This window comes from Rhincodon typus, chromosome 4 (assembly GCF_021869965.1).
Source record: "Rhincodon typus isolate 14 chromosome 4, sRhiTyp1.1, whole genome shotgun sequence".
Lineage (NCBI taxonomy): Eukaryota > Metazoa > Chordata > Chondrichthyes > Orectolobiformes > Rhincodontidae > Rhincodon > Rhincodon typus.
The window spans coordinates 117,446,613-117,464,338 of NC_063335.1; the positions used below are offsets into that span (position 1 = coordinate 117,446,613).

Below are 17,726 nucleotides of genomic sequence, written 5' to 3' on the forward strand. Positions count from 1 at the left end.
GATTTTTTTTGTGGGGGGCCCCCTTTTTTTTTTTTTTTTTTTTTCTCCCCCCCCCCCCCCCCCCCCCCCACCACCCTTTTTTTTCCCCCCCTTTTCCGATCACAGATGTAGTGTGGGTGGGAATCTGCTTGTGTCATCTTAAAATTTCTTCTGAAACTCTGAATTAAAGTGAGTACAGGCCTAAATGTATTTTTGTGGTGTGTGATCAGTCCCTGTTCCTGTCTTGAGTGAGACATCTGGCTTGTCCCATTAATGTCCTGACTTGGTTTGGGACACCGCAGTCAGAGAAGCCCATGGGCTCTGCAGCTCATTACAAGCTCCTGTTCACTGCTGCATTGTCTTTGCTCAGTTTGAATCAAAAATGCAACTGTAGTTTTTCTCCTCTTCACCCTTGAGGCTTTCTGTCTGGTGGGTACAAACCGATTCAATTAGTTTTGAATAAAAATAACTGCAGAGTAACTGGGAAGGGCTACTGTCACCAGCGTTTTTAGAATTCTGCCACAAAGACCTCATTAAATTTTCTCTCGCTCCCTTTTGACTGTTTCTCTTTCTGGTTTTCAAACAAAAAGTAGCTGTTTTTATGTATAGGGTGTGTGCTGCAGGCTATTAAGAGCTGGTTAGAGCTAACATGGGTGAGTATAACTCCGCAGGACAAACAAAATGAGTAACACTAGTGTGGGAAGACACACAACCAATTTCTCCAAGTGTCCACTCGTCTTAAAAGCCTCGGAGGACTGCTGGCAACTTTAGCAAACTTGCACTCTGCCGCAGGATCCTGGCAAAGTGGCAGTGGCTGCTATTTGTATCCAGTCAGGGGCTTTTGAGACTGAGGATATAAAACCAATTAATATCAGCAGAGAAACTGAGCTGGAACTGCCCAGGCACTGGATGAACTCATGATCCAAAATTTCCAATATTCTTTAACAGTCCCAGTGGATTAGAAGTTAGCAAATCTAACATTGCTGGTTGTTGTGTGTCTTCCTGCACTGGTGTTACTTAGTTTGTTTGTCATGCTGAGTTATACTCACCCATGCTTGTTCTAACCAGCTCTTAATAGGGAGAGCGAGAAACCTGAGTGCTACAGACCAGCTAGTCTGATTTCTGCATTTAGCAATCTCAGTAGAAAGCTTTCTAAATACGACTTTGTGTTCATAACCAGCAGCATTCACAGGGCCAGTTATTATCAATCCCTTGCACCACAGAAGGAGCCTATTCACCCATTCAACCCCAGTGATGGTCAGTTATCCAAAAGTCTGGGCAGTTAACACCAAACCTACACACCCCTGCAGTGCAATAGTGAGGTATCAGTGCTTCCACATTTGGTTGCTCATCTGATCTGGAGAGAATACATTGAATACAGAATTGTCATTGGCAGTTTCATAGAATTTTTTTTTTTTTCAAGTATTATTTCCTAACTGCATTGGGAATAGAAAGATAAATCAACAGTGCTTGAGATCAAGACTGATGCTAGAGTATTGTATGTAGTAAATTGCCACTTTGCACCTTTTCCTTCAAAATACCTCAAGATTTTAAGTCTGGAATGAGTCCAAAATACTAGTTTGCCACAGTGACAAAATTTAGTGTTGCATCCAAAGTGTGATGAAGGTTCATGACATACAATTGAAAATTTGGGTTCTAAAATGGACAAGATTGTGTGCAACTTTAAGTTTGATTTCCACCCCACCCCATATTGTGTAGATTTACAAGGGAAGCTCACTGTTTCATTTTTGAGTTCTGAGTGTGACACTGGGGTATATGGAAATGAGGCTGGCTTTTAAAAAAAATTAATAATCTAGTACTTTAGAAAAGAGGGTGCAATGTTGTCCTATTACCTAGCGACCAGGAGCCCTATAAAGCAAGGGGACCGAGACTGAAACAGTTTCGTTTTGAAAAGAGAATAATCCAGAAGGTCAGACGGTGTGCAAGTTTCTGTTGGAGAGGATAGCTCTATGGTCACAAACATGCTGTTAATTTAGTTTCCAAAGCAGTTTGGGCTGCAGAGAAGTACTGAGTGACTTAATGTCTGTAAGAGAGGGCCTACTATTTCAGGAGCTGTGGAAGAAGAGTTTAAGGAATCTATTTTAAGAAATAAGTGAGCTCTGTTAGCAATTTGTTTCAAGATAAAGTGAAATGATGTGAAGTGAAGAAGCTAGTATCTAGTGAATGCAGAATGTTGTAGAAAGAAGCAAAGGACAACTGTTTTGAGGAAGGGTCACCGGACCCGAAACGTTAACTCTGTTTTTTCCTTCACAGATGCTGCCAGACCTGCTGAGCTTTTCCAGCAACTTTGTTTTTGTTACAAAGGACAACTGTGCCTACTGTAGAAAAAAACTTTAATGTGGAAATGGTAACTCTTTGCTGGAGTTGAATATCTGTATAAGGTTCTGAAGAGGGGTCACTGGACCCAATGCTTTAACACTGATTTCTCTCCACAGATGCTGCCAGACCTCCTGAGTTTTTCCAGCAATTTCTGTTTTTCTTTGATTTCCAGCATCTGCAGTTCTTTCGGTTTTTTTAGCTGTAGAAGGTTGTTGAGGATAAAAGAATTCAATCGTTAGTTTTGGTATTTTTAATAGACCGAAATTAGTTCTTGTCCAATGAAATAGTTCATTTTTTCCCTTTGTGTGGGATCAACTCTGTTAGAAGCACATTGTGATTATGGACTCGTGATTATAGATTCATGATTATTTTGAGCAACTGACCATCGCAGTAAACAAATTACAAAAATAAAACTTGCAGTCCATCAAGCTAGGTCCAGGTTTGATTTTGATTGAGTTTATTGTCGTGTGTACTGAAATACAGTGAAAAGCTTTGTTTACGAGTGGTGCAGGCAGATCATAGCAAGCAAAGGATGTACAATTCAAAAAGACTTGCAGGATCTGTGTTGTCCATGATCAGCTAGGATGATAACGAACAATTGTCTTGTCGTAATTGTCAGCTCCAGCTCAGTGGGTAGTCCTCTCAACTCCCTAGCATTCGTTCTGCATGTTGTGGGAATGGGTTCTTTAGTAGAACAATTGACAGATGGGGAGTTCCAAACCTCAGTATACAGAAAATCAACCAATACAGGTCAAATCCTCAACTTCCACAGCAACCCCCCAAAGTCCACAAACAAAGCTGCATTAGGGCACTATTTAAATGGGCCACAACACACTGCAACACTCCAGAACTAAGCCAGGAAGAGGAGGAACACCTGTACAAGATCCTCCCTTTAAACGGATATCCCCGCAACTTCATCCACAGATGCCTACAGAACAGACAACAACAGGAGGACACAGTACGACCTAACACACTGGCCACACTGCTCTATATCAAGAACATATTGGAACTGACAACAAGACTCCTAAGACCACTAGGAACCACAGTGGCCCACAACCACTCTACGACAAACACCTCGAAGGATTAAAGACGCCATTCCTACAACATGCAGAATGAACGTTGTTTATAAAATACCATGCAACGACTGCCACAAACATTACATCGGACAGACAGGAGGGAAACTAGCCATCAGGATACACGAACATCAGCTAGCAGCAAAACGGCACAAAGAACTCCCCTTAATATCTGTACATTCAGACAATCAAGGCCATCAGTTTAACTAGGACAAAGTAACCATAGTAGCCCAAGCCAAACATAAACACGTACGGGAATTCCTAGAAGCACGGTTCTCCACCCATGCTTCATTCAACAAGCATATAGAATTGGACCCCCTATATAAACCCACACAGATCAAAACCAGAAATGACAGTACTCAGCATAATGGAGGGGACAGTATAAATTGTAAGAGTAGAAGAATAACGTGACTTCATCGGAGGCTCCGCTGATGATGTCACCTAGCACGGTGACGAAACGTCTGAACAAAAACAAGCCAGCTCAGTGATCAAGTCAACAAGCTGATTTAAGAGGTGCTCAAGGATAGGCATACGGAACAGAAGTGCTAGCAAGAACCAGTTGGATCATTGGACCGGTTTCTGTACTATTACTCAGTGTAAGAGTTACTTTAAGAAAAATGTGGGGAAAGAAAATGCATGAAACAAGAGAAGGAGTACATGTCACTCGGCAAGCCTGCTCAGCCCGGGTGCTGTCATGACTGACCTTGAGCTTCAACAACCACTTCCTCGCCTACTCCCTGTATCCCTCAATCTCCCCAAGAAACCAAACATCTGTCAATCCCAGTCTTAAATGTATTGAACAATGGAGCACCCACAGTCCCTGGGATACCAAATTCAGATAACTTATATTTTGGTTTTCATTAATTCTTGAGATCATGTGGAAAGGTGTTTACAAGTCTATGCAAGGTGCTTCAGTTCCCCTTTTGTTAGTCAGTGTTGTGTTCTGAAAATTGCATCTTATCTGTTCAAATGTTAGTTCAGACAATACAGTTAAGTACCAAATGGTGCAGTTGTAATTACTACAGCTGTGTTTTATCTTGCATAAAACGCACATGAAATCTCACTTTCCGCATGTGGAGCCAATAGCAATAGCCTGTTGTCTATGGTACAGGAGTTTTAATTTTGACTGTGAGCAAAGTTATTTAGTTTAGAGGGTGGGGGAGAAGGGAAATCATGCAGTAAATATTAAAAGGAAGTTATAACTTTTGTTAAAGGAGCTTGCAAGCGAGACAGGATCTGTATTGTAGCATTGAGGAATTGCGCGACATTGGAGGACTACATTCTGCCAGTTGTGCTTGTGCTGGCTTGTTAAAAGGGCTAACCCACTTCAGTCCCAAGTTTCATGACCGTTCTTTTGTGTAGGAAAAGAAAATTGGACAGAGCCACTGGCTGGTTGCTGTGTCATAGTCTAAAAGCAGCAAAACGAAGGGCAGCAGCACAGTGCCCTAGCAGCTTTAGTTGAGATATAATGCACAGGCTGTAGAGCCCAGCTCCTACCGCAGCAAATGTTGATACTGGATCCAATAGTAATAACCACTTGTGGATCAACACTTGCAAATGCACATGAAAGCCTTTATTGTGACTGTCTGAACTCCCAATTTTTTTAAAAAAATCCATTTTTCCATTGCTTAGCTTTGCTAGGGTCTTTGACCTTGGACACATCCAGTTTAAGGTACTTTTGCATCTGAAGTAGCAATCTCAGAATGTCCACTGTCCAAAAATGTGTTGCCTAACTTGCAAGGAGTTGACCCTTTCAGATTTACCATGCACTGAACTGTTAACACTCAATATTCTGTTGTGTTCAGGATTGTACCTATGTGTTTTCATGTCCAGATGTTTGCAATATTGAAGTGCAAATTCTGGTCAAATTATGTAAGTTGGCATGAAATTATCTGTTGCACGTTGTGGAAAAGTTAGCCAAAGCCAGAATGTTAAAATAGTTGACATCAGTTTGACAGCAATTTTTTTTAAAACCAACTTATGTTCTGATTTCTTTCCTTTTTCTTAAACGATTTGTTCCAGTTTTGTGGCATTCTTATTTCTGGAAAAGTTTGTGAAAATTAAATGGGAATGTATTAATTCTTGGATGTGTATGTAGATGTATATTGACTGTACCAATAGAGTCAGGCTATTAACTTGATCATTTTGATTTCACTTCAAACAATTTTGACAAATTTACCAGAGAATTCTAGTTAAAGAAACCATAGTCATGAAATATCGAAGGGAACCAAATACAAAGGCAACGCATTTTGAAAATTTGATTTGTCTTTCATTCTGCTCTTTCTGTGTCTTAATCACCTCCAGAGTCGAGCCAAGCACGAAGACCCAGAACAACTTAGGTTAAAGCAAAAAGCCAAAGAGGTGAGTCTGTTGTGGCTTTTACCTTTTCTCCTTGTTCCATTTGTTTTCTCTTGTTTGTTTTTGCAAAAGGGGTTTGATTTTTTTTTTTTTGGCAGCAGTCTCCTAGTATTTAGGTCAGGATTTGTGCAGCCGTTGCATGCCATTTTCTGTGTGGAGCCTGCAGCAAGGACAGGAACTGCTGTAGGCAAGGGCAACACGTCAAACAAGGTCACCATGTGGAGGAGGGGTGGCATCTCTTTTCTTTTCTTTAAGAAAAGTTATTTGAAGTATTCCAGCTGTAATTCGATAATTGAGAACTGAGCAAAATTCTTGCATTTGAGTTCAGGATTTGTTATTTAGGGATATCACAATAGGTTACATATTTCAGGATAAATGCTCATTTTGTAAATCTGTTACTGCTTATAATTCCTCGGCTCAGAGGCGGAACTAGGATTTAGTTGTAAATGGAAAGTGCCTGTGGCTTTTAATTTTCTAAACCCAGCAGTTTTTTTTCTGTTCTGTGATGGAGCCCTTGTTTCACACAGTTCATGTTTAGCTCAAGGGTTTTTTATTTTATAGCTTAGACTGGTTTAAGCTTTTCCTCCCAGAGGGTCCTGCGTAGCAACTGTAGAAACCAACAAATAAGTTCATTTATGTCTGCTGCTTCTGCTGCCTCGCAATAGCTCACTTTTACATTTTCTCAATATCCATTTCCTGACTCTTGTTGCCCGAGAGGAAAGCCTCGACTAATTGGACCTTATTTTAATTGAGCCTTAATATTGGAGCTCACTAGTGCTTGCCCCTGGCACTTGGGGAATGGAAGCAAATGAAAGTGCCCAATGTTCGTGCTGTGTGTGAAATTTTTCACTTGACCTACAGATTCTGTTCCCTGCTGAATAAATCATCAAGCCTGTTCGCGTTTCATGATTAAAGATTTTTGATGACAGATGCTGATAAAGACAATGCTAGTGTCTGATGAAGGCTGTGGAGCTGGAGGAATTAGTTTCCATGGTCACCCCCTTCCCAGAAGCCTCCCAGCTACTAAAACAACTGTGGCTTAAACTAATACTTTTTGGAAGTAGCTGTTTTTGTTAACATCATCCATGGGGAGACAAGGTGGATAGATATTTTTTGCGCTGACGTTTTATTCCTGAACAGACAAACTTTCCCCTTTTACTCATGGGCTGCTTACCCATGCCTTTTCCTGCAGTCAGGACTCCTGCCTGTTTGTCTTTCCTTGTGCTGCTACTGCTGTTTAGGAGTTGTCTGGAAAGGTTTGCTCCTTAATTTATTTAGTCACTGCTTGTCACAACTCCAACCTGGTAGCGATGCAACCTAATAATGAGTTGCTGTTAGAAGTTGATGGTGGTGCCCTGGAATTCATTTATTAAAATGGCTTGTGACAACTTCATTCCAATAATCCTGGTCTTAAACTCAGGCTTTGTTCAGCTGCAGCATGTACTTCTTGGCCCCCTTTTATTAAGAGGGAAAAAAAAGGATATAATTGCATTGGAAGTATTTCGGAGAAAGTTCACTCGGCTCATCCCCAAGGTGTCGGGGTTATTTCATGAGCAAAGGTTGAGAAGGTTGATCCTGTACCCACTGGAGTTTAGAAGAATTGATCTGATTGAAACAGGATCCTGAGGGGATTTATGGGCTGGATGTTGGTTGGCATACTTTCCTTTTCATGGGAAAGCGGGACTATATCTAGGGGATGCAGCTCAAGAATGAAGTCTTTCTTTTACGACTGAGGTGAAGAGATTTTATTTTCCTGAGAGCCATAAATATATGGAATTCTGTTAGTCTGAAAGTAGTAGAGACTTAGCTTATTAAGTATGTTCAAGGCCGAGTTAGGCTTTTTCCTGGAATAATGTCTGGGATTGTGGAGGATCAGACAGGAAAGTGGAGTTGAGTCCACAACCAGTAACCACAATTTTATTGAATGGCAGTGAAGATTTGAAGGGCCAAATGGCTGCTTTGTACTTTGTGTGTGTGTGAGAGAGATATAAGGGTGTGTATGTTTTACCTTTCCCTTCCCACTTTACCTCATTCCATCTTATTGTTGTAAGTAAGTGGTTATCCCTGGCTTAGTGGCACTGTTCAAGATCAGGAGTTGCAGCTTTGTCTAAACAATTCATGTCGTATCCTCTGATACAACTTGCACAACTGTTGGAATTCAGTCTCCAATATAGTAGCAATATCCAATATCTATGTGTGCTTTCTGCCCTGTCCTGAATCCCCACCGTACTGGTGCCAATGTTTTAAATGCAAATTTACTTCAATTGATCATTTCCCTAAATGTTGATCTGATGTGTGCTTCACTGTGAGAGAAGTCTTTTTTGTTCCATATAGTCAGGCAATAAAAGATGGAACTGGAACTTAACAGAGCCTTTCATGCCTGTAAACATTTTATGTATGGAGGTGCACATTGAGCCAGCTTCAGTGAGCACTTTCAGTTTGTTCCAATGTCTGACAGGACAAGTGAATCTTCAGTTAATTCTCAGCACCTGCATACAAGTAATCACTTTCAGGAAATGTACTACAGTGAGGCCTTTTAAAGTGGCATAATATACATTAGCTATTCAAACTTAGATAGAAGTTCTCCTGTAACAATTTCATTTGTTCTTAAATTTTGGTTTTACTTTAACCTGTAGAAACGACCCCCCCCCACCACCCTAAATAGGGCATCACGAACAAATGACCCAGATTATGTTCCTGCAAGCTTTAGTATTCTGCTATCTTATGGCTAGGAGGTTGCATTTCCTCATCAGTGTTACCCGGCACTTTTATTGACAAGACCCTGCAGGGTGTACCATGACTCTCATTCCTTCCATCTTTACTAACTACTACTATTAACAGGAAAGGTTGAGAAAACCAAGGCTGTTTTGTGTAAAGAGAATGCTGAGTGCTGGTCTAATAGAGATCTTTGAAATTATAACGTACATTCAATAGATGTAGAGAAGAATTTTTCACTTAAAGATGTGCCCAAAGCAGGGATAATAAACACAACGTGGCTGCTAATAAATCGAATGGTGAGATTCAGGAGAAACCTCTCTATTCAGAAGGCAGTGAGTATGTGACACTCAAAACCAGAGTGAGCAGTTGAAACCTGTCGAGTATTTAAGGCTAAACCAGCTAAACACGTGAGGGAGAAAGCAGTAGAAGGGTTTATTAATGGGACTGAGCAAAGCTGGATGGGAAGAGGCTTGTGTGGATAACAATGCCATCTTCAACTTATTAGGCTGAATGGCCTGCATCTCTGCTGTAAGCTGCATGTAGTGAGTAGAGTGGAGGTTTAATAAAGGAATTTCTGGGGTGATGAGACTGTCCTATTAGGAGAAATTGAGATATCTTGGCCTGTATTCTCTGATCACCTCAAAGAATGAGGCGATTGATCTCCGAGAAGCTTACAAAAAGCTTATTCTGATTGACAGCAAGGACATAGGATATTTCTCTCGGCTAGTGAGTCCAGAACCAGGGCTGTAATCTTCAGGATCACGGCAAGTTAGTTAGGGCTGAGATGAGTAGGAATTTCTTCACCCAGAGGGTTGAAATTCTTCTTCGTTCTGTAACGGGGGCTGTGGAACTCAGTCATCGCTGTCTTCAGCGGTGAGTTTGATCCTACTGACAAAGGGATATGCAGTTCGTGCAGGTAAGTGGCATTGAAGTAGATCAACTGTAATCAAGAATGGCAGGGCAGGCTCAAAGGGCTTAATGCCCTGTTCTTTATCCAGTTACAGAAAATAATATCGCTTTCCCAATTTTTGAACAGATGCAACAATTAGAACTTGCACAGCTGCAGCAACAGGAAGCAAATCTTGCAGCACTGGCTGCCATTGGACCAAGGAAAAGAAAAATGCCTGATTCGCCAGGTCTCCGAACAGGAAATGAGGTATAGTATGTTGTTTTTCTCCTCCCTTCTTGTCAAGCAGTGCCGAGGAGCTTAAAGGAAGGATTTGCCTTGTTTACCCTCCTCCTCCTGACCTTGATTGCAATGTTATGGTGTTGTGTAATTGCTCAAGAGCTTCTACATTGTTGGGTTTTTCTAGTTCTGGGAATATGGGCATTGCTGGATGGCCCAGCATTTATTGCCCACCTCTCATTGCCCTGAAGGATCTGGTGGCAAGTGGCCTTCTCAAACAGCTGCAGTTCTTAGGATGTCACCACACTCTGTTAGGGAAGCGGTTAAGGATTTTGAAATGCCAACAAGATGTTTGCAAATCAGGATGGTGAGTGACTTGTAGGCAAACTCAAAATAGTTCAGGTGCTGGAGAAACTCAGCAGGTCAGGCAGCATCTGTAGTAAGAGAAAATGTTAATGTTTCAAGTCTAATGTGACTCTTTCTCAGAACCCTTTTCAGGCTTGATGTTAACTCTGTATCTATCTCGCCACAGATGCTGCCAGACCTGATGAGTTTCTGAAGATTGTTTTGTTTTTGGAGATTTACAGGTGGTGTGTTGCCATTGAGAATGGTAACATCTGAGTTGCAGATTTCTGGATTCCCACTCTAGGGCTTGAGCACACAAATCTGCACTGACATTGCTAGTGAAGTATTGAGAGAGTGCTGCCCTGACTAAGACGCTACCTTTCAAATGAAAAGTGATGTCGTATCTGGCTGCTGTTTGGGTGGATTTCAAAGATCCCGTGAAGACCAGCAGGGTAGATTACCGCCTCCAGTGTGGTGAGCAGTGTTCAACCTTTAAATCAACATAACGTAAACAGATCATACGGTCATGTTCTCATTGCTATTTGTAGGAGCTGTCTGTTTCCCGTTTTCAGCAGTGACCACATTTGGAGTACCTCATTATCTTAAGAGGCAGTATTGAATGAAAGTCCATCTTTAAGATAAGAAAGGTCGAAGGTATCCATTGCGTTGTGCTTCTGAGATTCTGCACCTTGCTGTATAATTCTGTTCTCTGACTCTGGCTGGCCCAGCAATGTGCCTGCCATTGCTAGATGGAGCAGTGGGTTTGAAGTCATCATGGCCTAAACAATCTGGTTTTAAGTGAATGTGGGAGAAGTTGATTTTCACTTATTCATTAATAGGATGTGGGGGTCACAGGCTTTTATAGCCGATTTCAGAAGGTAGTTAGGAGTCACCCACATTGCTGAGGTCCTGAAGTGATTCATAATGGTAGCAGTTTTCTGTCCCGCTGCTGAACCACCTGGTTTTAATGACAAATTGGTGATAGTTTCATGGTTAATAACGCCGATGACATCCTCTTCTGGTGCTGTTGTGAGAATATTGGTGGAATGTCCTGAGAACATTAGTCTTGGCCTCTGGATTATGCAACATGGATCACAGTCTCTATAGTATCACCAAAACATTACCTTTGTTGACCCAAGAGGTCCTGGTTGTTTTACAGCAAATAAGGCACTTTTAAAGTCTCATTCACTGTCCTCGTGTAAGAAATGAGGGGAGATGGTGATGTAGTGGTAATGTCATTGGGCCAGTAAACCAGAGGCATAGGCCAATGTTCTGGGGAGTACTTTATTATAGCTGTTGGATTACTTGTTGACTGACCATTCTTTTTTGATTTATTTTTCTAATCAACTTGTTCAGATGTTATTATGCACTTCTGGAGCAGGTGGGCACTTGAACCTGGGCCTCTCTGGTCCAGGGCAAGAACACTACCACTGCACCACAATAGGGCTCACAAATGTTTTGACAGACCTCTGGAGCAGGTATGACTTATTCTGGGCCTCTTGGCCCAGAAGTAGGGTCTGTGGAGCACTGACTGACCATTCTTCTTAAACTCCCCAATTTTGCCACATCTGCCCTACCTTTAACTGCCACCATTTATACTGGAGGAGAGGAACTCTTGTGGCACTGGGGTAGCATCCATACCTCTGAGCCAGGTGACCCAGGTTCAAGTCCCACCTACTCCAGAAGTGTCTAATAACCTTTTAGCACAGATTGATTGATTAGAAAATAGTTTACACCAGAGGAGAAAAAGATGTTGACTCGTTGGCCACTTGACCCTTCTAATCATTCGGCACCCTTCCCTCCTGCAGTATAAATTGTGATCGTTTGAAATAAAGTGTTCTTGTATTTGTCCTGATGAGTGCAGTATGAAAAGCTATGGCAACATGGCAGTCATCAGCAAAATTAATGTTATGAACTGTAAAGTGACTGTTTATCTGCTTGACACCTGCTCTCAGCTAATCTAATTCCTCTAATTGTGAATCCCCATTGCTATCTGTTCCTTCTACTTTGCTCCTTTCATGGTGTGTGACCTTGGGACATTTTGCTACTTTTAATGATTTAGAAAGATATGGAATAGCTACTTCTTACCCTAGCTGAAGCCAATTTGCTTGGCATAGACCAGCAATTGAATCTTTGAACCAAGTGAAAGAAATCGTTTTGTTTTAAGTCTTGCTAAATAACACTCAACACAAAAAAGCAGTTTAAACTCAGCAGGTAAGCACCTCTATATAATATATTGTGTTTTAAATTGTAGCAAAGACATTGCTGGTATTGCACTGCTGTGCTTAGCGTGGCTTTCATAACATACTTGATTCCAGTGTTTGAGTCCTCTTGGGAGGTAGAATAATAATCTTTTTCTGAAATAGGAATGGCAAAAAATGCATTTCAGGAATGTTTATCTTGGATTACACTAGTTGACATTTCAGGCATCCTGCAGGATTTTCATGTGAATGTCTGGTTGACCCTCCTGAATATTTTAAGTGCTTAAATGCTGATTTCCCATTTTTGCTGTATCTGCTATTAGTTGAAATATTTCCATTTTCCTGTGAATATTTTAACTGCACTGTGTTTGATAAATGTTATTGCTCAACCATTCTTTAGCAAGATGTTATCTCTCTAAAACAAAGAACAATGAAAGATTATTTAAAATATGCTCTAGCAGCAATCGATCTTAAACACAATCTATTCGATTTAACCTGTAGGAATGGAGAGTGGCTGCAAATACATGATGGCAATCTTTTTCATTTTATGCTTTCTTTGTTCCATCTACTTTTTTGCAGTCTGGTCTATTTCACAGTCTCTGATTTCTCGTTTACTTCCATGACATTTTTTTAAAAATAACTAACTTTGCTATGATCCTTTTTTCTTTTAAAGAACGTCTTGGTGTTTGCATTGCAGTTTTTCGATGTGAAAGTTTGGCTTGATTTTCTTTTTTGTTTACGATGGTTCCATGCTTGTCACAGTTACATAACCAAAATTCAGCTCAAATAATATTTAAGTTTGCCATGCAGTCTGACGCTTATTCAGAGCTACCCTCTCCTAGGTGTCAAGGATAGCACAACATGAGGCCAAAGCTGGTCCACTATCTACCATGCACAAGTCAGGTTTGCGATGGAACACTTCCCACTTCACTGGAAGGGTTACTGCTCCATCGACACCAGCTTGACGCAGCCCGCTTGATTGGCACAGCATCCACAAATATCCACTCCTTCCACCACCAATTCTCAGTAGATGCAATGCAGACAGCACCTTTTTAAACCTATGACCACTTCCCATCTAGAAGGACAAGGGCAGCAGTTACATGGAAATATCAACCCCTGCAAGTTCCCATCTAAGCCATTCGCCATCCTGACCTTATGAATGTACGGCCGGTCATTCAGTGTCACTGGATTAAAATCCCAAAATTGCCTCCCTAAAATCATTGTGGATCTACCTACAGCAGGTGGGTTGCAAAGGTTCAAGAGGGCAGTTCACCACCACCTTTTCAAACGCAGCTTGGGATGGGCCGGCCAGCGATACCCATGTCCCGTAAGTGAACAAAAAACATTCTCTGAAGCGGAGCCTTTCACCCCATTGTGCGTTACCCCACTTAATGTTTCTTACCAATGGAAGTGCTTGATATCTTCCCCCACCCCGCCACTCCTCTTGCTTCCAAAAGTAGTTGTCTTTCCCTCCATGACTTGGAGTAAGCGGGAGTCAGTTGAGTGTCCAGAACAGACTTCATTCAGATGGTTTAGATGCAAGAGCTTTCGGACCCTGGAGCAGCCTTATAGTGATATCATAGAGCTTCTTCGCAAAGGGCATAAATAACGTGGGGCAGGGGAAAGGGGTGGAGTTAAATGTGTGAAGAGAGAAGCAGATGTTGATACATTAAGAGAATTAACAAAACCTGGTCTATTCAAACTTCCCCACAGTTGTACACTGTAAACCTGCAATAAATAAGTTCTTTATGTTGCTTTTTCCTTGACCATTATACATTGAGCCCAAATTCTAAAGTGACCCTAAATTACAGGACAAAAGAGACCCTATGCTATACAAAGAGTAGGAATTTGGGTGTATACTCAGTCCTGACTAGGTCTGCAACTTCACCTAGTTTATGCACTGTTTTTTTTCACTGGAAAGTACCTCTTTAGAAGGCAGTTGTACTTGATCACCCATCCTGTGCCTTTATCCATATCTCCAAGGTTCTCCTCTTCTAGTACCTTTTGGGAGCAGCACCATATCTCAATGGTTAGCACTGCTTCTTCACAGCACCAGGGATCTAGCTTTGATTCCAGCCTTGTATGACTGTCTGTGTGGAGTTTGCATATTCTCCCCATGTCTGTAGGTTTGTGTCAGGCCCTTTGGATTCCTCCCAGTGTCCCAGGGGTGTGCAGGCTAGGTGGATTAGCTGTGGTAAATACAGTGTTACGGGGATTGGGTAGGAGGCTGGGTTTGGGTCGGTGCAGACTCCTTTTGCACTGTCGTGATTCTGTGATACCTGTTCAGCTTTGGTCTTTTGTCAGTGATTTTAAAGCAGTGATGCCAGTTAATCCTTCAACTCAGGAGAAGGAATAATGTTCTTTACTGAATCAAAAAACTCTATTAGGCCACTTCTGATCTTCTCTGTTCCAAGGAGAGCAATTCTGAACTTCATTCATAATTGAGCACCCTCATTTCTGGAAACATCCTGTTAAGCCTCTTCTGTAACCTCTCAAAGACCTTTTTTAAAAAAAAGATAAATTATAGGACCCAGAATATCCTGCACAGTTTCACGAGGCTGATTTAAATTCTATCACAATCTCCTCTTTTTTTTAATGTTCTGTGCTTTTTTAATCACCCTGCTGTGAGCAGTTTTGGTCCTCCTATTTATGTAAAGATTTGATTGGAGGCAGCTCAGAAAAGACTCACAAGGATGATCCTGAGAATGGAGAGAGAGTGTCTTATGAACAAAGAGTAAACAGGTTGGGATCTATTCTTTGGAATTTAGATGAATGATAGGCAATGGATTCTTAAGGACTTGACAGGGTAAAGGCTGAAAGGATATTTCTACTCATGGGAGAGTCTAGGACCAGAGGGCATAATCTCAGAATAAAAGGATCCAATTTAAGTCTATGTGAGGATTTTTTTTCTGAGGGTTGAGTGTCTTTGGAACTGCTTGCCACAGAGATGTGGGGGCAGAGTCCTTGTGTATATTTCAAGCTGAGATAGATTCTTGAACAGTCAGGGAATCGAGGGTTGTGGGAAAAGGGCAGGAAAGTGAATGTAAGGAATGTCTGATCAACCATAATCTCGTTAGATGGCAGTGCAGATTTGATGGGCTGAATGAGTTGCTTCTGCTCCTACGTCTTATGGTGAGTGTCCAGATGATTAATATTTAATTCTTCCTGAAGTCTTAACAGTCCTACTACATCCTGTTCACCGAACACCGCTGTGCTTGCTGATGTGTGGTTAAGCAATGCCTCAAATTTTAAAATACTCATTGTTCTCTGAGCCTGCAGGGCCTCGCTCCCTACCCTTCTCTGTAACATCTCCCAGCCAGCATCTCTGTACTCGTCAAATTCTGGCTTTTGAGTGTCTTTGGTTCTCATTACTCCATCACTGACAGATATTCTTTCCTTCAGCTGTCCTGGAACTCCCTGCTTGGTCCTTGTTGCATATTAAACCCTTTCTCCTTCAAGGCACAGCTTAACATCCATCTCTATGACATAGCTAATATCTATCCCTGGCTGGTTGTCAAATGTTGTTTGCTCCTGTGAACGGCCTTGGGACCATGCGTTCACTGTCTTGTATCATATGATATTTCTGCATTCGTCCATTTGGGAACTAACCTATTCTACAGGTTCAGTTATCTCTCTCCAGCTCCATTCATTCCCATTACTAGCCAGCTATTTCTCCAGTTCCCTCATGATCATGAAAGAGTTAATCAAGAAATTATTAAGTGGTTTTGCTGGGAGTCTGTTCCACATATCTACTGCTCTGTGGGAAAAATATTTTTTTCTAATCTTTAGTCTTGCCTGAGGCTGCCTAATTTTATATTCGTCCTCTAGTTCTGCACTCGCAGTCCAAATTAAATAACCTGCTTACATCTACATTATCTGTGCCTCTCAGCATTTAAAAGACCTAGATCAACTGTCCCCTCCCCCTCCAGCCACTGCTTCTCCAATGGGAAGAAAAAGTTTAGCTCTGAGTCAATTCTTAATAAAGTGGAACCTCCATCTTAGAATATTTTTAACGCATTTAGCTCTAAATCTACTTCAGTTGGAGGGGTGGGCATTTAATGTAGAATTATAGACCTTAGTACAGATGTTTTGAATCAAACAGCAAGTATATAACTTAACTCTGAAGGTATTGCATATTGACAGTAAAATACCTTTCTGAAATTGAAGAATGTCCTACTTCTGGGTAGTGATGTTAAAATTCTGCTCCTTCTTTACAAATTCCTCCTTGACCTTCCTCCTCCTTATCTCTGTAACATTCCAACCCCACAACCCTCCGATCTCTCTGCTCGTTTAGTTTTGATCCCTTGAGTGTCTTTGACATTCTTCGCTGCACTATTGGTGATCCTGTCTTCGGTTGCCAAGGTCACAAGCTCTGGAATTCCCATCCTCTGTGTCTCTACCTCGACCTCTTCCTTTAGATCACTTGAGACTTTTAACTTTGACCAGTCTTTTGCCCTAATAGTGCGGTCTTATTGTATGATCTTAATCTGTAACACCCCTTTGAAGAACCTTGAAATGCTTACTATGTTCAAGAGGCTATATAAATAATGTGAAAATTAGGCATGATGGTAATGTCATTTGATTTGTAATCTAGGCACCCAGGCTAATGCCATGGATTCAAATCACACCACAACAGCTGGTGAATTTAAACTTAGTTAATAAGCAGTTATCAAACCAGTCTTCATTGTGATCATGTGAGCTAGCTTTGGTTAATATTTTTTTAAAGTATCTGGTTCACTGATATCCTTTTAGGGAAGTAAATCTGCCATCCTTACCGGTCTGGCCTACGCATGACTCCAGACCCAAAGCGGTGTGCTTGACTCTTAACTACCTTCTGAAGTAATCAAGCAACCACTCAGTTCAAGGTAACTCAGGATGGTCAACAAATGTTGGTCTTTCCAATGACCTCCACATCCCAGGAAAGAATAAAGATGCAAGTCTGTTTGAACTTAATAAATTTTGAGGTTTCACAAAATGACTTCTGTGATTTAGTTAACCTTGACAATTTTAGTTTAAATTGAATGCTTTCAGAGGTCAACAAGGTTTGTAAGAGTTCCTTGATCCCTTAATCTGTCACATGTGGTGTTGATGTCAAGGGATGGTTACTCACCTCATCTCTGTCCACCCCTTTTGTTGATGTTTTAACAAAAGTTGTACTGAGGTCAGGAGCTGAATGTCCTGAGCAGAACCTAAACTGACTGTCAGAGAGCAGGTTTCTGCTATGCATCAACACTTTATTGAGGCAGTAATTTGCTCAGTTCAATTCATCCAGCTTTGTGTATTGGAAAAACAGGCAATTTTCCATGTTGCCACATTGTAGCTGTATGGAACAGTTAGGGAAGCAGCATGTTCTGCAGGCCAGGTCCTCAGTACTAATGCTCAAATATTGACCTGACCTGTAACTTTTGCAGTATCCAGTTCCATCACCCATTTCTTGATACTACATTGAGTGTACTGAATGAGGCTGAAGTCCGCTTCCTGTGATGCTTGGAACCCCCAGAGGAAGCCGAAATGGATCATCCATTTGGCTCTTCTAACTGAAGAGAGCTGCAGACCCCCTCAGCCTTATCTGTGAAGAGAGCTGCA

The 17,726-nt window shown here is 41.4% G+C and overlaps 1 protein-coding gene across 1 annotated transcript in view; it reads left to right on the forward strand.

Moving 5' to 3' along the window:
• Window positions 1-17,726, forward strand: part of LOC109938561 (transcription initiation factor TFIID subunit 4-like) — a 122,917-nt gene that overhangs the window by 73,673 nt on the left and 31,518 nt on the right. The window contains exons 13-14 of the mRNA XM_048596236.1: window positions 5,697-5,753; window positions 9,505-9,624. Of these exons, the coding sequence (XP_048452193.1) occupies window positions 5,697-5,753; window positions 9,505-9,624 (177 nt within the window). The remainder of the gene's footprint in view (window positions 1-5,696; window positions 5,754-9,504; window positions 9,625-17,726) is intronic.